Source organism: Trachypithecus francoisi, unplaced genomic scaffold, assembly GCF_009764315.1.
Source record: "Trachypithecus francoisi isolate TF-2019V2 unplaced genomic scaffold, Tfra_2.0 Lachesis_group3, whole genome shotgun sequence".
In the NCBI taxonomy this organism is placed as follows: domain Eukaryota; kingdom Metazoa; phylum Chordata; class Mammalia; order Primates; family Cercopithecidae; genus Trachypithecus; species Trachypithecus francoisi.
The window spans coordinates 115,167,890-115,193,791 of record NW_022681468.1 but is presented as its reverse complement, the minus strand read 5'-3'; the positions used below and the strand labels follow the sequence as shown (position 1 = coordinate 115,193,791).

Here is a 25,902-nt window from a genome sequence, read left to right as displayed (position 1 = left end):
CCAGACACAGAATGGTAGAGCAGGACCTTTTAAACTCCTTTTTGAAAAAAAAAAAATGTTTAATTTTGGTAAAATGCACATAACATAAAATACTTCATCTTAACCATTTCAAAATGTTCAGTTCAGTGTATACTGAGTGTACAGTTCTGTAGCATTGAGTACATTCACACTGCTGTGCACCCATCGCCACCACCCGTTCCAGAGCGATTTTCATCTTCCGAAGCTGGAACTCTGTCCCCGTAAGACAGTCACTCCCCATGCTGCCTCCCCTCAGCCCTGGGGACCCTTGTCTACTTTCTGTCTCTATGATTTTCACTACTCTAGGTACCTCCTATAAGTGGAATCACACAGTATTTGTCCTTTTGTGACTGGCCAATTTCACTTAGCACAGTGTTCTCAAGGTTCATCCATGTAGCATGTGTCAGAATTTCCTTTCTTGTTAAAGCTGAATAATAATATCCCAGAATGTGTATATGCCACATTTTGTTGATCCATTCGTCTGTTGATGGACACTTGGCTTTTTCCATTTTTTGGCTATTGTGAATATACTACTGTGAACACGGTGTACAAATATCTCCTTGAGACCTTGCTTTCAATTATTTTGCATGTTTACTCAGAAGTGGAATCACTGGATCATATGGTAATTCTATTTTTAATTTTTTTTGAGGAATCACCATGTTGTTTTCCATTTTTTATGGCACAATTTGACATTTCCACCAGCACTGTATAAAAGTTTTGACTGGAGAGAATACAGCCTCACCAACATTTGTTATATTGTCTCTCTCTCTTTTTTTCTTAAATAATAGTCATTCTAATGTGTATGAGGTGGGTTAATCTCTTTTTTGACCATTATCCTCTATTAAAAATGTATATATTTTACATCTTAACTTATAGTGTATACATATGCACACACATACTGTAGCTAAAGGAGAAGTTTTATAAAATAGGCTGGGCGCAGTGGCTCACGCCTGTAATCCCAGCACTTTGGGAGGCAGAGGCAAGTGGATCACCTGAGGTCAGGAGTTCAAGACCAGCCTGGCCAACATGATGAAACCTAGTCTCTTCTAAAAATATAAACCTTAGCTGGGCTTGGTGGTGGGCACCTGTAATCCCAGCTACTCAGGAGGCTGAGGCAGGAGAATCATTTGAACCTGGGAGGCGGAGGTTTCAGTGAGCCAAGATTACGCCACTACACTCCAGCGTGGGCAACAAGAGCGAGACTCTGCCTCAAAAAAAAAAAAAAAAAGTTTTACAAAATAAATTATGATTGTTACATGGGATATACTCTGATAATATTTCTATTCTATACTATTATTTTTGATATAATAATGTTGGTCATGACCCACTAAATTGCTTTCATGGTTGGATCCACTAATGAGTCACAAGCTGCTGTTTGAAAACCACTGGCCTTAAGAGTGACTAGACTTTCCTAGAGGCCTGGCAGAGACAGATCCTGGGAGATCATCTGTTCTCTCTCCTTCCCCAGACAGACTCACACTCTCTAATCTGCAGAGATCCTCCTCCTTCTTTTTAAAGATGTGGAGAAAAAGGAAGGAAGGAAGGGAGGAGAGAAGGAGGTCAATCCATCATGGCCAATGGTGTGGAGCCCAAGAGAAGGACCCACCGCGGGGTTCTGATACCTGGCACACCCAGGAGCCAGCACTGTGCTGGGGCCATCCCTGCCTTAACTTACACACCCAGCAGCCTCTGTGGGGAGCCTCCTCGCCCAGCCCCAGCTTGCCTGGGTGGTTCTCAGAAGGCCCACATGAGAGGGACAGAGCTTGTCCCCGTGAGGAAGGCATATCCCTGCCACTCACTCATTTTCAACAATTGGTCCAGTGGACGTTTAAAGTTCACATAAGAGAGAAAGATGGTGGGGAAGGATGTAAAAGACTCAGCAAGTAAAGAAAATGAAGAGCACGCTGGGGCAGGAAGAGGCCTCCATTTCAAGACACTGGATTTGGCCGGGTGCAGTGGCTCATGCCTGTAATCCCAGCACTTTGGGAGGCCGAGGTGGGCGGATCACCTGAGGTCAGGAGTTTAAGACCAGCCTGGCCAACATGGTGAAATCCCGTCTCTACTAAAAATACAAAAATTAGCTGGGTATGGGGGTGTGTGCCTGTAATCCTAGCTACTTGGGAGGCTGAGGCAGGAGAATCGTTTGAACCCAGAAAGCGGAGGTTGCAGTGAGCCAAGATCGCGCCACTGCACTCCATCCTGGAAACAGAGCAAGACTGTCTCAAAACAAACAAACAAACAAACAAATAAACAAAACACTGGATTCAGGCCAGGCCAGGGGTCCCGAGGTATGTGACCTTGGGAAATCACTTCACCTCTCTCTGCCTCCGCTTCCTTCTCTGAAGACTGGCAATAATCATAGTATGGTACCTACTTTTTTTTTAACTATAATTTTTATGGCAATAAAATTCATATAAAATTCACCATGTTAACTCTTGAAGTGTGCAATTTAGTGGTATTTATTACATTCATAATATTTTTAAAATTTTTAAATTTTTTTTTCTTTGCAGCTCCAACTCAAATGATTAAATTTTTTTCTTTTTAATTTTCAGAGATGAGGTCTTGCTATGTTGCCTAGGTGGGAGACTGAGGCGATTGTCTCACCTCAGCCTGCTGTACTTTCATAATCTTGCACAGCCATTGCCACCTATCTAGCCCCAGAATATTTTTATTCCCCCAAAAGGAAACCCCTTACCCATGAAGCAGTCCCATTTCCCCCTCCCCCATTTCCTGGCAACCACCAATCTGCTTTCCGTGTCTATGGATTTAACCATTCTGAGCATTGCATGTAAATAGGATTATACAATGTGTGTTTTGTGTCTGGCTTCTTTTTTAAAAAATTAATTAATTATTATTATTATTGTTTGAGACGGAGTCTCACTCTGTGCCCCAGGCTGGAGTGCAGTGACACAATCTTGGCTCACTGCATTCTTGTGCCTCAGCCTCCCAAGTAGCTGGGACTACAGGTGTGCACCACCACGTCCAGCTGGCTTCTTTCATTTAATGTAATACGTTCAGGGCTCATCCATGTTGTACATCTCAGTCCTCCATTCCTTTTTATGGCTTAATAATATTCCATCACGTGGCTGTACCACATTTTGTTTATTCACTCATCAGTTGATGCACATTTAGTTTGTTTTACCTTTTGGCTATTGTGAATAGTGCTGCTCTGAACCTTCACATGCAAACTTTTGTTTAACCATCTGTTTTCCCTTCTTTTGGGTGCACACCTGGGGTAGAATTGCTAGGTCATATGGTAATTCTACATTTAGTCTTTTAAGAAACTGCCTCTATTTAATTTTGAGATAGATACATGAAGTACTTAGCACTGTGCCTGGCACAGAGTAGTAATAAGAACAATATTTATCATCAACGACATTTTCTAAGTGCCAGGTATTTTATATTTTACTTGTATTAACACATTTCATCCACATTACCATATAAGGTAGATGTTATTACTCCCATTTTATAGAGGGGAACTGAGGCCTGAGGAGTTTTAAGCAATTCACCCAACTCGTGCAGTAGCTGACCCAGGTAGAGTTAAGGTTGAGAGGGCAGAGGCAAGGCCCCAGGGAGGCCAGTTTCAGCTCAGTGGGAGGATTTTCTCATTGTTACAGGAGCTGCTTTCGCCAGTAGTGAGCACTTTGTCCCTGGAGGTGTGTGTCTAAGTTGGGCTAATTATTGAGCATGTCCTGCGTCGGGCACTGTGATTCACAGAGCCCCCTTAGGACACACAAGAACCAAAGTGGTCCCTGGGCACCAGTAACTCAGAGTCAGAAGGAGGTGATGACAGGTGTGGTGGCTCATCCCAGCTCATCCCAGCACTCTGGGAGGCCGAAACAGGAGAATTGCTCAAGTCCAGGAGTTCAAGACCAGCCTGGGCAACATAGTGAGAGCCTGTCTCTACAAAAAAAAACTTTTTAAAAAAGGAAGTGATGTGGTGGAGAGTTTGGAGGACTTCTTGTCTCCAGTGAACTCGGAGCTGTGAGTCAGGGAGCCTGGACCTGTGACTTGGTGAGGCCCCAGGGATTGGGCCAACCACAGGTCTGGGGTGCCTGGCCCCGGGGCTACTGCCTAGTCATTTCTGACTTGATTTTCCCAACTTTGCAGCCCGAGGAGGCAGAGAGAGTGAAGGCCCAGGCTCAGGCCTTGGGGCTGGCTGAAGCCCAGCCTATGGCTGTGGTACAGTCAGTGCCCGGGGCACACCCTGTGCCAGTGTACGCCTTCTCCATCAAAGGCCCTTCCTACAGAGAGGTAAGGTTCTCCCCAGCCCTGGCCTCCCCTCCTGAAGGCCTCGATTCCATCAGGAAAGTGAGCTGGCACTGGGGTGGGAATCCAGGCCTTCATCAGATCAGCTCTTCGTGGGAAAGATTTTGCTCAGCGCCTTCTCTGTGCTCTCCCCTGTTCTTGGCTGCATGGTCAGGGAGCTCCCCAAAAGCATGGCCCACTCCCAGCCCAGCAGGGGTGCTGAGACACCCAGGGCACCAGGGCTGTCAGAGGCCAGCAGAGACTGGTGAACAGCAGACTGTACCAGTTTGGGAAGACTTCCTGTCTGAAGAGAGACGTGATCTGCATGGTTGAGAGCAGAGGAGAGGGGACAGCAGGAGCAAAAGGGTGGTCACAAGCCCCTGGCACTCAGGGCAGGCTCTGCCCACCAACCCCTGGAGGCATCTGACCTGGCTCTGTGACTCCCTCTGTGCAGGATGTCTCCAATACAACCACAGCCCAGAAGAGGAAGTGCAGCCAGACCCAGTGCCCCAGAAAGGTCATCAAGATGGAGTCTGAGGAGGGGAAGGAGGCAAGGTTGGCTCGGAGCTCCCCGGAGCAGCCCAGGCCCAGCACCTCCAAGGCAGTCTCACCACCCCACCTGGATGGGCCACCTAACCCCAGGAGCCCCGTCATAGGAAGTGAGGTCTTCCTGCCCAACAGCAACCACGTGGCCAGTGGCGCCGGGGAGGCAGGTAGGGAGGTGGGTAGGGCAGTGGCCTGTGTGCTGCCTGCCAGGGTCTGGGTGGGGCCCCTCTTCTGTATTTTGGCCCCATCCAGAAAGCACAAAGCCAACAGGAGCCCCTTATTCCCACTGAATAAGATAGGCAAAGTTCACAGTGTGCCTGGGGGTGAGAGTGTATATGGTTTACCATGTGTTTTGCCATGATTAAGGTGTGGGGAGCCTGACAGGCTAAAATGCACAGTTCTATGAGTCCTTTCTCCCAAACACTAATCTGACAGTGCCCAGTACTGTGCCTTTGCACAGGGCAGGTCTCCACAAGAAGTTTTGGCTGATGCCTAGCATACTCCCAGAGAGGACTTGGGCATACCATCACAGGAAACTGGACTCCCCGTGACCTTAACTCTGCTCTCTCAGTCTACACCCATCATTTCACCAAGTGTTTCTACAAAGGCCACCTACCTAGGTATCTCATTTGTCAGAGTTACCTTCTATGAACACTGCCAGGCAGGTAGTCAGTTGGGCAGGAGTTGAGGTCAACCCAGAGAAATCTGGAACAAGAGAGTTCTTCTTGGATCTGCTTAACCCAGAGTACAGCTTTGTTCTTCATTCTGACTGAGCCCCAGCCCTGGTCACACACTGAGCACTGACTGATATTCCTTACCCACAAATGCTATTGGTAATCGATGGGTTTTGATTCACTAAATGAAGCATATTTTAACTCTAGACATCCCAGCTCATGGGGACAAACAGTGTGCTTCTTTAGGATTGCAGAAGGTTCCAGACCAGGTAGTGGTTGTCAGGCCTCCTGTACAGGGGGCAAATTCTGAATTCTGGGCAAATAATTGAATATTCATAGATAAGGCACAGTAAGAAATTATGGAAACCCATTTGTGAATTACACAAATCCAAATGTGAAACAGTCACATTGGCACACACAGTGGCTATTCCCATCCTCCTGCAGGGCATCCGTTGCCCCCAGTCCACTGGCCTGTGAGGATTCCAGTAGGTGCACACCCACACCCCTCCCAGCGTGTGTCCTGGGCAGTTCATAATGCATCTCCACTTCCCCGTTTCAGAGGAGCGCATTGTGGTGATCAGCAGCTCGGAAGACTCAGATGCCGAAAACTCGGTGAGTGGCCCAGAAGTTCAGCCCAGGACTCTTGCCTTCCCCCATTTCAGGTCCCAGGGGGCACAGCCACAGCAGGTAACTCTCAGACTTGCCTTGCGCCTGGGGAATTTTCCAATGAGGCATTGAGTCCCAAGCTGTGCTGAGGACAGTCTCCAAATGCTAGCTGCATGCCTGGACCACCCCAGCCCTCCTACTACACCAGGGCAGGAGCCTTCGGTAGCCATATATACTCTTCTGAAATGCTGATAGCATATGTCCAGAGCCCTGTCTCTTTTCTGGAATGTCCAAGGCCTTTGTCTGGAGCTTCCTTATGCATTTACTGTCCTCTAAGTCCTCAGTGAGGAGGGCTGGACAAGAATCCATTCCTTGGTTTATTGCAGCCAGTGGGAGCCAGTGAAGGGGTGTGACGCTACAGGGCAGCTGTTCAGGGGCCAAACAAGTGAGGTTTGACTCCATCCATGTAAGAAAGAGCTGCAAATCCATTCCACAATGAAACAGGTGGCCTCATGGGTAGCGACCCTTCTGTCCCTAGAGGTTTATTACTAGAGGCTGGGCCATCACCTGTCCAGGGGAAAATGGGATCTGAATAGAGTGAAAGGTTGGACTGGGTGGCCCCTGAGGTCTCTTCCAGCCCTCAGTCTGAGGTTCTGTATTGGAAAGTGCACGGAGCCCATGGAGACCGCCGAGCCACAGTCCTCGCCAGCCCACTCCTCGCCAGCCCAGTCTCTGCTGAGAGCACAAGGAGCCTCCAGCCTGCCCCGTGGCACACACCACCCCCCAGCTTGGCCTCCCCACCAGCCCGCTGAGCAGGCTGCCGTCCCCGATGCTGAGCCTCACAGCCAGCCTCCTGATCACCAGGAGCACCCTGCCGTCCACCGTGGGATCCGCTACCTGTTGTACAGAGCACAGAGAGCCATCCGCCTTCGCCACGCCCTCCGCTTGCACCCTCGATTGCATCGGGTCCCTACTCGGGCTTGGTCTCCTCATGTGTTCCAAGCCAGCACTCCTGCCACCACAGGGCCCCTCAACCATCTTGCCAATGCCCAGGAACATCCTGCCCAGCTGCAAAGGGGCATCAGCCTACCCTGCCGGATACGAGAGACTGTGCGATCCCGCAGCCGCTCCCTCCGGGGCTCCTCCCATTTATCCCAGTGGCTCAACCACTTTTTTTCCCTCCCCCTCTCCTCCATGAATTCCCAGCTTGATAACTCTTCCGTGGTGGGGGCAGGGGGAGGCAGAGCCCAGACTCTTGGAGCAGGTGTTTCCCCTGGGGATTCTGTCAGAGGCTCCATGGAGGCTTCTCAAGTCCAAGTGCCTCTGGAAGCCTCTCCAGTTACATTCCCACCACCCTGTCCCCCAGAAAGGCCCCCCATCAGCCCAGTCCCAGGAGCCCGTCAAGCAGGCCTCTGAGAGTGCTACTCTTCTCTTATAACCTTGCAGCCAACACCCCTGCCCGGCCCCTGAGCTGCCTCCTCTAGCCCATGCTTTCAGGCCCTGCACAGAGTACGCATTCATTAATTCTTGGTAAAGGAATGAATCAGTGAATGAATGGCTACGCATGGACCTCTGGGCAGGGAGACATGGATCTTCTCTGGCTGAGAGGGGAAGGCTAAGGCATGGCTGAGAATCAAGCCACCATTCCAGGACTCTGCCCAAGAAAGAAACTTTTGTCACCCCGCACCCTCCTGTGTTCCGAGTCCCTGGCAAATAGCACAGCCTTCCATGCCCTGATCCCCACCCCAAGCCTTTCCATGGGGCCTCTGCCAGGATCTAAGCCCATGAGCACAGGGACTGGCTATCCCAAGACCTGGCAGATTGGCTGCTCAATAAACACTTATTGAACCATCACCCTTGCGAACCCTTATTCCATGACCATCACATTCTCTGATGGATCCAGCTCCTCGCTGCAGGCTGGTTCTGTCTTCCCTACGGTGGAACTCGGTTCTCCTGTGGGGATACCATGTCCCCTCTTCTGCCCACACTTATGGGCATCAGAGGTGGGAGGTAGGGTCAAGGCCCCGTGCTTCCTGGACTGTTGCATACCCCTCCTGGCCATCTGGTAAGATCCTCTGTGCCTCTGAGGATCCTCTGTCCCTCTCAGGGTGGGCCCTATGCTCCCCAGCTCATCTCAGACACTCACCTGCCTACCCTCACTGAGGGCAGACGTGAGCATTCGCCTCCCAGATTTCTTCTCCCTGCTCAGGTCCTGCCTTCCTCCTGAGTGAATTCTACATCCACCAACCTGCCCGCCACTCCTTGACCTCTGACCTTGGAGTCGTCACTCCATTCCCCCCGACAACTGCCTGCCCCGTGGCTGCGCCCTGCGCCTCGCCATCACCAAGCACTGTCAGTCCCTCAGCTGGCCCCCTCGGACTCTGACCGCAGCCTCCTGTTCATTGAGCTCTAGGTCCTACCTTTGCCTCCCTCCAGCCCCGCACACTTGCCATTTCGTCCCATCGTTCATCAGGATTGCAGCTGCCTGCCCAGCAGAAAATCCTGGAAGGACTCAGGTGCTTGTCACCTCTGTACTGCCACCTGGAGGCCGAGATCTGTGGGAGAAAGGCCTGGGAAAACTATGAGTGGTTGTAACTACTAAGGGCTCCTTGGTTCTCCGCCCAGTATATCCTTTTGCTCTGCAGGGCAGACCCCGCCTGCCTTTCCTCACTGGACCCTTGTCCCAGCCTCACCCTCAGCTGGTGGTAGCACCTTCTGCTCCAGGGAGAAGACAGGAGCTCTCCAATGGCATAGGGACAGTTAACACCTTGCTCTCTATTTACAGATCCCCATCACGTCCCTTCCCTGTCCTCGTTAGGGTGGAAGGGACATCTGCCTGCCTCCAGGACTCACCCTGTGTCCTGGCCCCAGACCTTGACCCCCTGGAAGCCTCACTCCTCCTCCTCATCTGTCTTGCGTCTCTAATGCATCCACTGCCTTCTGAACGAAACACCCTGAATGAGGTCTTTCTCATATCAGAAAACTCCATCCACTTCCCTCTTCAGCTGTCGGCTCCCCTTCCTCTGCTTACCTTGTTTACACTTCAGCCCCCTCCTTGCCCCTTCTTCACTCCACCTCCTGCGCTTCCCCGCCAGTACCAGAGTGGCCTCCATGCCTCTAGGTGCAGTGTCGTGTTTAGTCCTTATTATTCTTGACTGGCACCGGGCCCAGTCTTTCCTGGAAAGATTGCCTGCTCTGATGCAGCTCTGGGCACTCCTCCCTCTCCTCTTCAGGCTCTGTTTTGTCTTGGGTGTGGTGCTCCTCCAGCTTTGCTGCTGGGCCCTTTCCTCTTTTCGGTCTGTGTCTTCTCCCAGGTGCTCTCAGCCATGCCCCTGACTTCAGTTACCGCCCAGGGGTAGCTGATACCCAATGCTCGCACCTGCCTGCCAGACCAGCGTGGCCAATGACCTTCTAACAGCTCTGCATGGATGCCCATTGGTACCTCACACTCAGCACCTCCTCCTCCCCTCTCAGTAGCTCACCCCACTCTCTGCCCCGTTGCACAAGCCAAGGCCCCAGCCACCCAGGGCACCCCTCTTTTGACTATTCCTTACATCCAACCAGTTACTGAGTCTTGTCTTTCTAGGGTCTAAATTCCTCTGAAATCTGGGCACTTACTTCCATCTCATAATTTTGGTAAAATTAAAGCTACCACTGACCCTGGGTAGAGGCAAACGCCTGGGAAGGAAAGGTGGAGAACAGGATTGGAATGCCAACAATGTCCCCAGACGTCATGGACAGTCAAGTAGAGGGACCCCAGCAATATTAGGGGTGGGGAGTATCTAATGCTCAGCTATCAGCAAGGAGTCATTAGGGGCTATCCAGTGAATTAAGGGAGGGGGTAAGAGCACATTTCAGGTGATGATGAATTAAACACCTAGGAGCTCACATTAGAGAGCAGGCCTGGAGATGTGAGGAGATAGCCAGAGGACTGCTGCTTTTGTGTATGTAGCTTTAAGACACAGGTTTTAAAAATTGTTACAGGAGTCCCAAACTTTAGAAAATATATATTTTAAAACCCCAACAAATGAGGTCCCCCCCTATGCATTTCTCACTCAACTTCTGTGCCCTTTCCAGACCCCTGGTGCCCCTAGAGTACCCCCAGCACCCCCACTGCAAATTCCTACTCCCCAGCTTAGAGGGAGGGGGTGGGGTGATATTCCCAAGTGACCCCGGCTCCTCCTAACCCATCTTCCCCAGCTGTGCTGCTCATATCCAGCCTTACAGTGAGGAAAGTTGCAGAATACTGGTCTGCTACGATATTACACTTTCCAAGTGTATCAGGGCATTAAGGGATCCCTCCCTTGAGCTTCAGCTGTGTCCTAGGGATTCAGTGAGAGACTGCTTGTGCAAGGAGGAGCGAGAGGCAGCAGGGCATAGTCATGGGGTGGAGCGGTGAGTCCCCCAGGCCTGGTTGTGGAGTACCTGGGGTGAGGACTTTGCTTAAAAACTGTCAGAGTGGGACAGCAATGCGCCTGCCCTGGGGCCCCTGCTTTAGGATCCAAAGTGGAAAAGATAGGTGTTCTCACTCACTCTTGTGACAGATTACTGGTTCCGGTGCCTTGGTGGCAGCAGCAATAGGGGGGGACCAACGGGAGGGGGCAGCCTGTGGCAGAAGTGGCAGTGGTGATGGCGAAGGAGGGGAGGCCTGTGGGGAATGGCGGATCCAGGGAGGGGCCGTGGCACTGGTGAGTGTGCATCTGAGAAAATGAAACGGAGGTGCTGGCCAAGAGGCTGGAGCTAGACAGAAGGGCAGCAGAGGCCACAGGCTGGCCAAGTTTATGGTCCAGTTCACTGATAACGTGTGCAGTATTCCTGGGGTCTTTGAGGCTTTGCAAGAGCTGGGGTTTTGTGTCTGCAGAAAGACAGCAGTGCATGTGTCTTGCCAAACTGATCCCAGCTGTAGCTAATGCTTAAGTGCTCAGAAAGTTCTTCAGGAGCTTGAGGGCTCTTGATGAGCATGAATGTCAGATGCTCTGTATCTTCCAGAGGCTGGATGCTGACTCTCAGAGTTCGGCTTGTGTGTGTTTGGTTGATGAGCAAACTTGGAATGAATCAGTGATAAGGACGATTGTTCTCAAGCTGGCTGTACATTGGGGAGTTTTCCCAACTACAGATTCCTAGGTCTCACGCCCCGAGATTCTAATTGAATCAGTCTTGGGTGCAGCCTAGGCCTCAAGCGATTTTTCTTAAAGCTACGAATGCCTAGCCAAAGTCAAGAACCACTGAATCGGATTCATTGCATGTCTGGTAGAGGAATGCTGATCGTTTGTTTATAGATGTAGCAGTCTTGAATGCAGGTGACATTTTCATACCGGGGTGTGATACAGCAGAGGAGGGGAGAGGCTGGATCTTCCCTGATGCACCTCGTAGACTTTTGGAAGGTGATTAAAGTGCCAATCCAGCCACTTCCTCTGAGCATGCTTGGGACAACTGTTAGACCTGTTGTGTTGAGTTGGAATGCAGTTGACCTGCTCAGGCCGGGAGATCTATGAGGAAGGGGAGTGAGATGGGTGTAGCTCATGGGCCAGATTGCATGTGTATCCAAGTTGCATGTATATCCTGAAAAAATCCCGGCTCTCATGAGGCTCAGCCTGAACACAGTTTTGCATTCAAAGAAACAATGTCCATGAACCAAGTATGATAAATAAATAAATCCCAGTATTTACTTGCATCTTTTGAAAGAACATTAAAGGGAATCCAGCTCATAACCCCAGCAGCACTTCTTCAGTCCCTCTTCCCCTTTTCTTTGGCGCCTGGCATCTTTCACTACGTAGCAAAGCTTTCCCCCTTCCTTCCCAGTCCTCACACGCAGGCTCAAGACTCTATTTCCCATCCTCTTTCTTCTGTCTTCCTTTTCTCTTCCAAGCAAATCTAAGCCTTTTCTAGTGACTGTCCCTCTCTATGCTCCCCCGACACCCAGTTATCCTAATTTGTGAAATAAGGCCAAGGTGTGGGGCCTGGGGGCAGAACGGGAGAGTCTCCCCTAGTGAGCAGGGAGGGGAGTATGTCCTGCAGCAGGCCAGCCACTATATCTGATGGCCCTGCTGGCAAACCTGAGTCTTTCGGAAAGTCTTGTTTAAATGCGTCAGCACTCCCCAGCTGTGATGCTGGAGTTTAAGGTGGGGCAGGGGAGAATTCTGAGTTCACAGCTGGCTGGAGTTCCAGTGAGACCAGCTCCATGGGTGGCCATACTTTATGGAAGTTCCCAACGGCAAGAGGAATTTTGGAGGAAGTGAATCAGGGCTGAAAGATCCAGCCTGTCCTCCATTAACAAGCTCGGTGGAATGGGGTGTCTTTTTATTAAGGGAGAAAGCAGAGGTTTCTTAGAGAAGGCAGCTCCGGTAAGTTTAGGATAAAGGACTTTCCCTGGCCCCAGGACAATGGAAGGCTCTAAAAATGAGGTTCTAGTGGCTGCCATAAATGACCCTGCTGTAACGATGGGAGAGGTCACCTAAAGAGACAGCACTGTGGCTCTCCAGGGAGCTCTGCTCTTGGAAGAGCAGATCTGAAGGTGAGAAGACTGGTTCTAAGGCCGAGGACATTGCCCCGAGCTTTGTGGAGGCACCCAGGAACACAAAGGGGCATTTGCAGTTGCGTTTGGAGCAGGAAGAAGAATGAAAAAGAGGAAGTCCTGTGTGCCATGTCAGTAGGTGGCAGCATGGACTCAGCCTCAGCTATTGGCACCAGGGATCTGAACCAGGGAGGACCCAGGAGGGGAGCCCAGCCCCTCTGCCAGCTTGTGGGAGAGTGCTGCTGCCCAGTGAAGCCTGGAGAGAGGAAACAACTGGATTCTCCCTAAGCGGGAGAAGGTGGAGCCTCCAGCCACCCAGCTACAAGCTAGGAAGACACCTTGTAGAAGCTCCTTACAGGGGGGAAACCGAGTCGGGAAGGCGAGATAGCACTGTGGGCTCACCTGGAGCAAGACGTGTGAAATCAGCCTTTGACACCGTGGCTGAATGAGGATCTGGAGATGCGAGGCGCTGGTCTCTGACTAGATCCCTGGATATGAAGAGGCAAAGCTAGCTCTGGATGGATTCATAGTGAGTGCTTCTGACAATGACTGGCAGAAAGCTGGCGAGCCTGGAGCAGGGCTGTGAAATGCAAATCAAGCGAAACCCTGCCACTCCTAGGAAAACCCACCACATCTTAGGTTACTCGTAGGCGGAAATGCTTTTTCTCTCAGTTGAAGCTTGGCGGAAACAGATGTTTCATTTGGGCATTGGAAGGGTCTGGGGAAATGCACTGTCTCCTAGGCCAGGGACATTAGCCAGAGGCCAGAATTAACTGAGGCTTTAGCACCAGGTGACACCAACTTCATCGAGAAGCCAGAGGCAGTCCATAAAGAGGAAAAACCCAAGGCCTCCCCTGGACTCTGTCCCAGCCATGCTCCCAATTGGCCCTGTGATCCTGGCCACGTCTCTTCCTTGCTGGTCTCTGGCTAACGTCCACAGGTGGTATTCACGGAAGGTTCCAAGTTGGTCACCAAAGACTAAACATCTGGGCTTGGCAGCTGAGCAGATGATAAGCAATTAACTCTGTATTACCATCAGAGGCACCACCTCCCTCTGTAGTCCCAGTCCCTTGGGAAAATCTCAGAGCTGGAGCCCTTCCCTCATCCTCTGGCTGCCCAGCCCATGGATTCTCAAACAGTGTTCCCACCAGTACCTTGGGGCAGGAGAGAACACCTCACCTGAAGGACTCCCAAAACTCAGGTTTCTCTAAGCTGCTGGGTCAGATGCCAAGGGCCTCCACTGCTCTCTCACTGCCAAGGACCTGGGTGTCCACCTAGATGTGGCCTTCAGGAGGCCAAGCAGCCCTTCCCTTTGCCTTTGTATAGGACACTGGCACCTTGGCTGACTTCGGGGACAAGAAAAGGCAGGCTCCTGACCCCTTCCAAAGAATCATCTGGGGTTCAAGATGAGGCTTCTTTCTCCCGTCCCAAGTTTTTGGTGTTTCTTCTGAGTCTGCTCAAAAATATGAAATTAGGAGCAGACATCTCAGGTCCTGCCTGCCATAGCAGATGGCTCCTTCCCTGAGCCTCCATAAGCAGCACAACACACTCGTGCACACACCCACTGGCATTTTCTCTCACACTTCCATACGCCTGTGTCAACGCGGGTTCACAGCTCACACTTAACTGTACATGCACACACAAGCTTAGCACTTGGATTCATTCCCACACATGCATGTTCACAACCTGTGTGTGTCACCTTCCCTCCCCTACTCATGAAGGTGTATGCCCTGGTTCACACACGTAACCCTCACATGTGACACACCCAGTTCACACCCATTCATGCACACATACCTTCTCTTGTGCATACATGTCCCCTTTCCTAGTGGTACACCCTCCTTCATGTGCACGCAGATGCCCCCAGCTATACCAGCTTGCTAGTGTTCTGCACAAGTGCTTGCCTTGGCGCTCTGAACCCCTGACACTTGGTTTTTCTGTGTTGCAGTCCTCCCGAGAGCTGGATGACAGCAGCAGTGAGTCCAGTGACCTCCAGCTGGAAGACCCCAACAGCCTCAGGGTCCTGGACGAGAACCTTGCTGACCCCCAAGCAGAAGACAGACCTCTGGTTTTCTTTGACCTCAAGATTGACAATGAAAGTGGGTTCTCCTGGGGCTACCCCCACCCCTTTCTAACTTAGTCTGTGAGTCCCAAAAAGAAGTGCAGGCAGAGCCATCTGTCAGGTGCGGGAGAGCGCTGAGCTCTGGCCAACAACTGCAGCCAGGCTGGGCAGAGCACTCTGGCTCACCTGGGCTCCGGGGGTGTCATTTGCTGGCTTGAATAAAGATGTCCGCCTTGTCCAGTGCCTGAGTGTGCGAGGGAGGCAGATGCCTCCACAAGTGCACCACTGACCAGTTCTTCTCTTAGACGGAGAGCCTGGGGAACACACTCCTAGACAGAAACACAATGCGTGAGCTCATTGCCATGAGCCCAGTAATCCAAGTAAGGCCTCTGGCTGTGCTACACGTTTCTGAGTAGAGGGCCAGTCCCACAGGGGGCTGCACAGGGCTGCCCACAGATCCAAGGTCACAGAGGGACCTTATTCTGGAAGCCCCTTGACTTCCTCCAGTGCTTACCCTGGCTCTGCAAATGCCCCTCCTTGAGCTAGAGCCCCAGGCCCTACCCTGTGGCATGGACTCAACATTGGGGCTAGCCCAGCCAGACAGAAACAGCAAGTGTTTTCATGATACAGGAAAGTCATTTGCAGACCTCAGTGGGAGGCTCTGGGCCTTGCTCTGAGTGGAGTGCTGTCTATGTCCCAGGACTGTAACTGGGCTGGGGTCCTTGAGGGAATTGGAGGAAGGAGCATGGGATGGAGAGCTAAGTTCAAACAGCTTGAGATCTCTAGTGTAAGTGGCTAAGGCTGACAGAAGACAGGAGGGACCTGGATCCATGGAGTTTGGCCAACTCTGGGGCTGGTAGTGAAGAAGGGGAGAGCTGGATCCCCAGCTGGTGAACAAAGTGTTTGGAGGGCAGCCGAGCCTCCCCTTCTGACTGCTATCCTATCAGAACCAGGGTCAGAGCTGCATTTGGGGGCTGATGTGTGGCTACTGCCAGCAGGCCCCAAGGTGAGGTCTCTAGATGGTGGGTCAGCAGCCCTAGAGGACCCCCTGCTCCCACCCCAGAGCTCTCTGTGCCCTGGGTCCTCACCCTGCCCTTCTCTCCTGCCCAGCCCAGAAGATTAGCCAGCTGGCTGCAGTGAACCAGGAAAGCAAGTTCCGCGTGGTCATCCAGCCCGAAGCCTTCTTCAGCATCTACTCCAAGGCCGTGTCCCTGGAGGTGGGGCTGCAGCACTTCCTCAGCTTTCTGAGCTCCATGCGCCGCCCTATCTTGGCCTGCTACAAGCTGTGGGGGCCTGGTCTCCTGAACTTCTTCCGGGCCCTGGAGGACATTAACAGGCTCTGGGAATTCCAGGAGGCCATCTCGGGCTTCCTCGCTGCCCTGCCCCTCATCCGGGAGCGTGTGCCCGGGGCCAGCAGCTTCAAACTCAAGAACCTGGCCCAGACCTACCTGGCGAGAAACATGAGCGAGCGCAGTGCCATGGCTGCCGTGCTGGCCATGCGTGACCTGTGCCGCCTCCTCGAGGTCTCCCCGGGGCCCCAGCTGGCCCAGCATGTCTACCCCTTCAGTAGCCTGCAGTGCTTTGCCTCCCTGCAGCCCCTGGTGCAGGCAGCTGTGCTGCCCCGGGCCGAGGCCCGCCTCCTGGCCCTCCACAATGTGAGCTTCCTGGAGCTGCTGAGCGCACACCGCCGTGACCGGAAGGGGGGCCTGAAGAAGTACAGCCGCTACCTAAGCCTGCAGACCACCGCGTTGCCCCCTGCCCAGCCTGCTCTCAACCTGCAGGCTCTGGGTACCTACTTTGAAGGCCTGTTGGAGGGTCCGGCGCTGGCACGGGCAGGAGTCTCCACCCCTCTTGCTGGCCATGGCTTGGCAGAGAGGGCCTCCCAGCAGAGCTGAGAGGAGGGGGTGACCAGCTTGGAGTCTCTAGTGGGCAGAGAGGGATGGGGTGCCTGAGCCAGGCCCCACCCATCACAGCATTCCCAGGTCCTGGTACCCAGCCCTCAGTTGTCATTTGGTTCAGAACCAGTTCCCTTTCTCTGGGACCAAATTTCTCTTCTCTAAAAATCCTACAGAGAAGGTTCCAAAGCTGAGCATCCACCACCCCAGGTGTGCACCAGACTCCTAGCTCCCTCCTTCCAGGAGCTAGAACCAGGGAGGTCCTGAGTGAGGAAGTCATGACGTCTGGGCTCTCTAGGTGGCCCTGGTCTTGCCCCATCCATCCCACCTGCCACTACCTTGGGTGTCCTTACAGCTCAGTCCTGACCCCAGCCCCTGCCCCGGGACACCTGCTGACAGCTCCCACAGAGAACAGTCTGAGGTGATGCTGGCTACAGCCCCAGCAGCCCATGGCAACTCAAAGTGCCTTCCAAACCAAACTGCCCCTCATGAGGTTAGGGTCCCTCACCCTCCACCTGCCCAGAGGCCAACTCTGTTCCCTTCTTTCATCCCAGAGGGGCCTCATCAGCAAAGACAGAAACTGGTGTTCCATGCATGTCCCTGCTTCCAAAGCCTGACCTTCCAAAGCTTGCTTCCTTCCTCCTGGCTGCACAGACACCTCTACTTGGCCACAGCTTTGCTCTTTGGTCCTCAGGCCACCAGACCCCTCACAGCATGGCCTTTGGCTCTTCCTGCACTGCCCTCACCCTCAGCCGTCCCAAGGAGTGCCCAGCACTACTCAGTATGTAGTCCAGGACCTGCGGCATTAGCATCCCCTGGGAGCTTCTTAGAAAGGCAGACCCGTGGACTCTACTGCAGGCCTCTGGAATCAGAATCTTCAGGATGGGGCCCAGCAGTCTGTGTTTTAACAGGTTCTCCTGGTGATGCTGGTGCATGCTCACGTTGGAGAACTGCTGCTCTCATAGACTGCTCCTCCAAGGGGAAGCAGTGTGGAACAGGAGAGAAAGTCCCGTCCCTATCTCTGACTGTGCAGTGAGTGTGGCCTAGGAACAGGCCCCTTCCCAAGCTCTAATGTCCCCATCTGTAAAGTGGACTGGTTGGCCTCCATGGTCTCAGAGCTGCCATCCCTCTGTGCCATCCTGCATTTTTGGGAATGGAAAGCAGACCTCTGAGGCAGTGGACAGGAAGCTTTCTCATCCTTGAATTCTAGCTCCCATTCCAAACTGTTAGTCCCCAGCGTTGTGGTCACATCAGAGGTCAACAGCAGAACAGAGGCAGGTCAGGGTTGTCCTCTCTGATTAGCAGAACAATGGACCCTTCCTCCTCCTCCCTCCCTTCCATCCCTTCTCATTGGCTCCCTGCTGCTGGGATGCTTTCCAAGACCTCTAGCCTCCATGGCTGATGACCTCAGCTTTCACATAGGTGAAATGTGTGTGCCTGCAGCTCCATCCCATGGGGGCCCTGAAGACCCACTGAGGAATTCCGTAGGGTCTTGTTCCCACAATTGGAGTGCTGGCTCTAACAGTGAACGTTGATGCATTTAAAATAAGATTCTGATGCCAGACTGTTAAAGCAGGCGTTGGTTCTGAAGCACTGATGGAAATAGATTGACGCAGATGGAAGGAGGAAGGGAGACTGGGCCCACTGATTTCCAGCCCCACCATGTGCGCTGTTTTCAGATGTGACTGAGGGGTGTTCTGCCCTGCCTCCACTGTCACAGTCTTTAATAAAGATGTAAATCTTGAAAGCCTGATGCTCTAATCACAGACTCTGCTCAGCACCCCCAGAGGAACCACTGAGAAGCCTTTTGCCTGGATAGGAGGGGGCTCTCCCAGGCATAGGCTTGTGGTCACTTGCCCAGCACAACTGTGTTTTGTGGGGCATCTTTTAGGACTTAGCAGAGCTGAGAGCCCTTTGTTGCTCAGTGCTGTGAGCCTTAAGCATGTGAACCCCCATATGACAAGTGGGGAGACCCAGGGTAGGCTTGCCTTGGGATCATCTCCAAATGGGAGTGCCACATGGAGAGAAAGAAACACCGATTTCAAGAATTACTTCCTAGAGAAAGTCAGGAACCAGAGACCAGAGTCTGCAGGAACTTTGCCACTGCCCCTCACCGGCTAATCCTGTACTTCTCTCTGTGTTCCTTGAGTGACAAGTGGTAAAACCCTTAAAAAGAGAAGTGTGGGAGGCCCAGGACTTTGGTAACAGGTGATGAATGTGTTGTCTTGGCCATCACAGATGGAACTTCGGTTAGTACCCAAGGGATTCCCATGGCACAAGCATTATAAGAATTAGTCCACCACTGGTGTGGGTGAGCAGCCAGGTAATGGGAATTGATCAGTGCCACCACCCTTGACCCCAACTACCATCCCAGATGCCCAGATTCCAGTCCTGGAGTTTTATTCTCAGCTTGACCCTTTGACCAAGAAGATCCAGTCCCAATATGTCACCTGTGCTTCATCTTTGGACTATATATCTCATGTCAGCTAATGGGAACTTACTGGGTTAGAAGTCAGGATGCAGAGTTTCAATCCTCACTTGGTAGTCTGTGGCCCTCTTTGGCACATTTACCTCCCTCCTTGATCCTCAGGCCACACCTCTGTCGAATGGGATAATGTGGCTCCTTTTGACTTCAAGGGATCTTTGTGGGAACCAGTGAGAAAATGTGTGTGAAGATAGCTTTTTGGTGTATTTTGAAAGTACACAAATTTAAGATCTTACTGCTTTATAAAATGCTTTATGAATTATAGGAAAATAAACACATTTTAGATCTTAGAAAAAAACAAAAACAAAAAAGTGGGCTTGTCTTCAGGGTAGCAAAGAACAAGATCTGGGATGAACAAACAATTGTGGGGGTCCTGGGGTCTGAGGGAGCCAAGATCAAGGGGCCCACCATGGAGGGGCTAGGCAGGAGGTGGCACTGTGCTCCCAGAACACCCAGATGGGACATTTCAGTCACTGGGGCCTGGAGTAGAGAACAAACTTTCTGTGTGGCAGCTCAGCCAAGCCCTGCTCCAGGGTCTCCTTCTGAGGCCCAAGGGCCTCACACCCCTGGGAAAGTCATTTAAAAATCTGCTTTGCCCCTACCCCAACCTGGCTCTTAGCTCCAGCTGCTGTCCCAGAGCCTAGCCAGGCTGTTTTCCCACCCTCTACCTCCCCTTGTCTTGGCCCATGTCCACCCTTCTCCCTGCCCATGTCCACCCTTCTCCCTATCCCAGCCTCACTCTGACTCCTGGCCCCAACCCTGACCACTCTCCATGCCTCAGAGTCTCCCCCTCAGCCTAGCCCTGCCAGCAGGCCCCATCTCCTCCTCTGACCTCAGCCTTGTCTCCGCCTCACACCCCAGGTGCCTCCAGCACGTATGCCTGAGTAAGGGGCTCCCTTCTCACCTTTCTTCACTCCTCACAATTAAGGAAACTCCATGGCTAGTGTGCATACCACCCAGGCTGGGATGCACCAAATGTCAAGTCAAAGAGGGTAGGACACTGGGGACCCTGCCTGGCAAGAAGGAGAGCTGAGCTAGGGCTGCTCCCAGACTCTGCCAGCAGCAGGCGCTGCAGCCCCCACACAGTGCCTGGCAAAAGGTGTGAGCCATGTTGGTGCTGATGGTGCTGGTGGTTTAGGCTCCGGCAGCTCAGTCCTTTCTAAAGTTCTGTGTGCACTTCCTGTGGTATGGGAGATAACTGTAGATATGAGACATGTGGAGAAACATTTTTTAAAAATGTTAAACCTTTTATATTTATTTTAACATCTGTTAGAAACAATACAACCAGGCCGTTCATGGTGGCTCACACCTGTAATCCCAGTACTCACTTTGGGAGGCCGAGGCAGGTGGATCACCTGAGGTCAGGAGTTCGAGACCAGCCTGGCCAACATGGTGAAACCTGTCTCTACTAAAAATACAAAAATGTGCTGGGTGTGGTGGCCTGTGCCTGCATTCCCAGCTATTCGGGAGGCTCTAAGGCAGGAGAATAGCTTGAACCTGGAAAGTGGAGGTTGCAGTGAGCCAAGATTGTGCCACTGCACTCCAGCCTGGGTGACAAGAGCAAAATTCTGTCTAATTCTGTCTCAAAAAAAAAAAAAAAAAAGAAAGAAAGAAAGAAAGAAAAAAGAAAAAAAGAAACAATACAACCAGCTCATCAAAAGTGTGATTTCTGGCTGGGTGTGGTGGCTCACGCCTGTAATCCCAGCACTTTGGGAGGCCGAGGCAGGTGGATCACGAGGTCGGGAAATCAAGACCATCCCGACTAACACAGTGAAACCCTGTCTTTACTGAAAATACAAAAAATTAGCCAGGCGTGGTGTCGTACACCTGTAGTCCCAGCTACTCGGGAGGCTGAGGCAGGAGAATGGTTTGAACCCAGGAGGCAGAGGCTGCAGTGAGCTGAGATCACGCCACTGCACTCCAGCCTGGGCGACAGAGCGAGACTCCATTGCGAAAAACAAACAAACAAAAAAGCGTGATTTCTGGGATCTAGTTGCTCAGAGTGATGCTGAAGTGGAATTCTTTAAAGATCCACTTAGGACAAATAGTAAGTAACTCCGTGCTCAGAAGGGACGCAGGTAGAGTAAAACTTATGACTGTCGAAGTGAATGACCTGTTAATTTGGGGAAATACTGGGTTATCAGTGGACTTGGGGTGAGCTCTACAGCTAAGGATAGGGCCCAAGTTAGAACTGGGGTAAGGATGGGGTGGGCTTAGAATTGGGGTGAGGGTTAGAGCTAAAGTTCAGGGGAGGCCCCAGGTTAGGATTTGGGATTAGATCAGATGGAGGGGCACACTTGGTGCTTAAGATTGAGAATAAACCTTAGGAATTAGGAATTGAGTTAGAATTGGGGTGAGTTAGGAATTTAGTTAGAAATGGAGTTAAAGTCACTCTTCGGGTCACAAGTCTTTGTGACTTTAGCAACTGAAAAGTCCATGAAACTGTGAACAAATGGGCAGGAGCTTCTCGACCCCCTAATAGGCACCCCAAGTTCAATCTGCCTTTTCCCCCAAATCCTCTTCTAGAAGCACCTGGCAGTGGCTCTGCCGGAGCTCACAACTCCAACAAGGTCAATGTACACCAATCAGATCGGAGGGACCGAGGAGTGGGCAAGCCTGCCCAGGAGGGAGAGCATGGGACAACCAGGTAAGATAACTGGGTTCCAGACACGATTTCACCACTTAGCACAAGTAACCTTCTTTAATCTTCCCAACTGTCCTATGTGGTTACAGGCCATCCTCCTCCTACAGAGGAGCACAAAAGAGCAGCAAGGCTGAGTACCTTGTCAGGGTCATTAAACTTGTATGTGGCAGAGCTGGGATTTGCCTGCAGGGAGCCTGTGTCTAGACGGGCACCATCTGTGGCCCACACCATGGAGTGCATGGCCATGTGTTGGAGGACAGGCTCCCTGGTCTCTCCTTCCCATGCCCTCGTGGGCTGTCAGTCTCAGGTGATGCAGAAGGCAGGTCCCTGGAAACTACCCCCACCTTCTGGTGCCTGTGCTTGAACTTTCATTTTAATTTTTTCGTTTAGGACGGTGCTTCTGGATCTTTTTATAATTATTATTATTGTCCTCTTAAAGAGCATTTTTAGTATTTTTTCCCCCAATTGTGCCTCCCTCTATGAAATTTTAATACCATGGATACATTGTACGTTCCATAGGATTTTCTAAATATAAGATTGTATCATCTGCAAATAGAGATGGTTTTACCTCTTCTTTACATGGACATATGTATGGACTGTGAGCCTTTGGAGGGTCAGAAACCATGGTAATAGCTAAGATGGTCAACTGCCCTTCCTCCCCTGACTTTTCATCCTCTGTGGGGTGATAATACCTCTGTTGAGAATGCATGATTTAGGATAAGGCCCCACCCCCAGTTATAATGTAGGTAAGAAGTGGTCACGGGAAGGAGTGGGTGGGATGCATGCTGCACCTCGATGTGGGTGGAGACTAGGTGGGCCAGGCAGAGGGAGACGGGAGGGAATGGAGATCCAGGTCTCTGAGGACACACTCCCCTGCAGTGGCCTTGGTCCTGGTCCCAGGCACAGGCACAGGCTGAGCCTGGGCCTGGGGGAGGAGTGGGACCAATACCATCATTTATTTTTGTCTCTGAATCCAGATGTCAGCTCCAGACCTGCTGAGTCTAGAATTTCAACAGATTCTCCCCATACTAAAAGCAAACAAACAAAAACAAAATGAAACAACCAAACAAAAACAAAAAACAGAAAGTTTGGAAGCCTCTATATACCCTTACAAAATGCATTTGCTGTCAAGTGAGGGGAAAATTCCTTCATTCTTGGCTCAGGGAACTTCCTTAAACTGAGACCAGCTGCCTGGACTATGCTAAATTCAGTTTATAACTATTACACGTATCCCAAACTTGATAGCCAAGCAGATTACAAAAGCTAGCTAGCTAACCACAGAAATTTTCCAAAAACCTAGCCAGTCAGACAAGTATGAGATATTGTGAAATCCTGTGTTGCTTGTCTGATTTCCTGAAATCATTCATCTCAGACTGAGCACAGAGGGCCTGGGGGTGGAATTTAGGAGCACTATCTCCTACAGTTCTACAGCCTTAAAGCCCTGCCTGACCCCAGCTTGGATTGACTGCACAGTAAGTCAGACCTACCAGCTGGACGCAGTGGCTCACACCTGTAATCCCAGCACTTCGGGAGGCCGAGGCAAGTGGCTCTACGGTCATGAAGAAGGTGGAGGCACTGAGGCCCTAAGCAATTTTAAAAAGAACACCTTAGCAAATGTCCAGCACCATAGTTTCTTACCTTCACTCAGGGTCCACAAGGCCTCACGTTCTGACAGGTCTTATCAGACAAATTGCACTCAGTCATGCTTCATTCATTTTCCTTGGAGAGTTTCCAGGTTACATAGAACTGAGATCATCTCCCCACCACGCCATCATCCCCCATGAAGACACTCCATGTTTGTGTTTGCAATACATTCTCATACGGATCAATATTAGATTTTCAGGTGCTCTTTGCATTTTGCAACTATTGCTCAAGCTGGAGACCCTGAAAGAGCATTAGCTTTAGAGTCAAAGACCCCTGGGTTCCAGATTCAGCTGAGAGACTGTGAGCACGTCACTAGCCCACTCTGATCCTGTCTCCTAGTTGTATAATCACCTATTTCCCATCAATTGCTAGGCTGGAGAGAAAAGTGCCCACTCTGGCCAGTACACAGTAGGAGCTTAGTAAGCTTAAGCTCTCTTGCTTCCCCACTATCCTAATGTATTAGGGGAAAGACAGAGATGTGGGGAATGGCACCTAGGAGGCTCCAGCTGTATGCTTCACAATCCTACCAATGAAAAATCTGAATTAGGCTTCAGTTTCCCGTCTACAAAATGAGACAGGACAGGAGTGGGTAGGAAGAAGAGGAGCTGGGCTTTATTAGTTTAAACTGGGCCGGTCTGATTGTGTGAGGCGGGCTTCACTGTCAGGTCCAGCCTACTCCCCAGCCAGGGCTTTGCGTGCTCTGAATGTCTTTTGGCCAAGTCCAAGGCTGCCCAGGGTCTGGGTGGGAAGGCGGGGTGGAGGATACTGGGGTGGGGGTGGAGAAGCAGTTCCCCCATATAACCTGCGGGAGCACCAGAGCAGCGTGGGAGCCGAGGGTTCTGCTCCAGCCTTCCTGGAGACCCGGGCAGGGAGGGGTAGGGCGAGGCAGAGGTGGTGCACACCGCTTGGCTGGGCAGCGGCACAAGCGCGACTGCGGATCAGTCCACACCGTTTAAAATGGACACATAGGTCTTCTGGCTAATATCCTCTCTTTGCTAGGGTGATCATATGCTTTATCATCCAAGTCCAGACACTTCGGAGAGTGAAAGGGGCACTATAATAATTGCACCGGGACAGCAGACATAACCTTAGAGGTATCTTGCAAACAAGAACATACGGTCACCCTACCCTCCAGTCACTTTTTCTTCCTTGTTTCCATTCTTTCTTTTAATTTTTTTTTCTTTTTAAACACACAGCATTCTCTTTCCCTGAGCATCATTGTCTTTGCAAATGCTCTTGCAATCGGGACATTTTCGACCTGGCAGCATCTGTTTTCGCATCTTGAGTCTGAACAGTCCCTCTGAACTCACCCCAAAGGCTGGTTTTAGCTTCCAGTCAGAAGACTCTGTTCCCTGGCTTGCCATCCCCATGACACAAGAATTAAAGATGTCAGAAGATGTCAGAGGTGGGACAGTGGCCCTTATCTCAACTTTGGTGCCTCTTTTAAATGTATTCCTCTAATTTTTTTTCTTTCTTTTTTTTTTTTTTTTGAGACAGAGTCTCTATCTGTCGCCCAGGCTGGAGTGCAGTGGTGCAATCTCGGCTCACTGCAAGCTCCGCCTCCTGGGTTCTAATAATTCTTCTGCCTCAGCCTCCCAAGTAGCTGCATGCCACCATGCCTGGTTAATTTTTGTATTTTTGGTAGAGATGGGGTTTCACCACATTGGCCAGGCCTGTCAGAAAGTCCTGACCTCAGGTGATTTGCCCGCCTCAGCTTCCCAAAGTGCTGGGATTACAGGCGTAAGCCACTGCGCCTGGCACTATTCCTGTAATTTTGTCCTGAGTGCTCATGTCCTTTGTCTCTTTGAATTTACTATATTGGTTTATTGAATATCAAGTAGACAAGTCCCATTAAGCAGGATTCTTATATTTCCAAGATCATCTCATTACTCCATTCAACCCCAAATTAGCATGCCATTTATCCCCTTGTTTCTGAACCCTGTTCACTTAATAGTCTCATAAACATCCATCCATTGCAAAAAGGACGCAAACTGTTCTCACTTCCATTTTTAGTTGATTCATTGCTATCCAAGTAGTGATTTGTCTGGGGGAGTCATTAGCAGAGAACTGTGCTCTTAAATTTAGTTTTATAGTTGGATTCTGCCAGTTAATATCTCTCTCTGTGTCATTCTCACATTGCAACAAATGACTATGGGTTTCTGTCTTAACCTAAAATCTAGGTTAGAAATTTGGTTTTATCTGAATAAGATATTAATAGGTAATGTGAGAAAAATAATTTACTGAAACTTTTCTCAGCTAAGAATGACACTCATGGTCACAAATATGTATGTACGCAAGTGGAAAATTGGGCTGTAAATATATAAATTCTTAAAATATTATGTTTAGAGACAAGATTTTCCTTTTTTTTCTTTTTAGTAAAGTACTTTTGCAATGGTTGGAATGATTGTGTCTCTTTAAAGTCCGTTGGAACTTAAACCCCAATGTGATAGCATTAAGAGGTGGAGTCTTTAGGAGAGGGGACTAAAGTCGTGAGGGAGGAGCCCCCATGAATGAGATTATGACCTTATGAAAGGGCTTGAGGGAGCTACCTAGCTGCTTTTCTTCTTGT

The 25,902-nt window shown here is 50.9% G+C and overlaps 1 protein-coding gene across 20 annotated transcripts in view; it reads left to right on the top strand.

Moving 5' to 3' along the window:
* Positions 1–24,072, top strand: part of PML (promyelocytic leukemia) — a 57,976-nt gene extending 33,904 nt beyond the window's left edge. Inside the window, exons 5-11 of one of the 20 annotated variants that reach the window (XM_033189411.1) lie at positions 4,129–4,272; positions 4,721–4,979; positions 6,046–6,173; positions 14,552–14,702; positions 15,776–15,882; positions 21,572–21,692; positions 22,209–24,072. In XM_033189411.1, coding sequence (XP_033045302.1) covers positions 4,129–4,272; positions 4,721–4,979; positions 6,046–6,173; positions 14,552–14,702; positions 15,776–15,882; positions 21,572–21,692; positions 22,209–22,291 — 993 coding nt within the window. In that variant the 3' untranslated portion in view covers positions 22,292–24,072. Of the gene's footprint in view, positions 1–4,128; positions 4,273–4,720; positions 4,988–6,045; positions 6,174–6,718; positions 7,947–14,551; positions 14,940–15,775; positions 19,336–21,571; positions 22,181–22,208 lie in introns of those variants that run through there. The other 19 variants (XM_033189412.1, XM_033189410.1, XM_033189408.1 and 16 more) reach the window with 19 other exon arrangements.
* Positions 24,073–25,902: the final 1,830 nt, after the last annotated feature.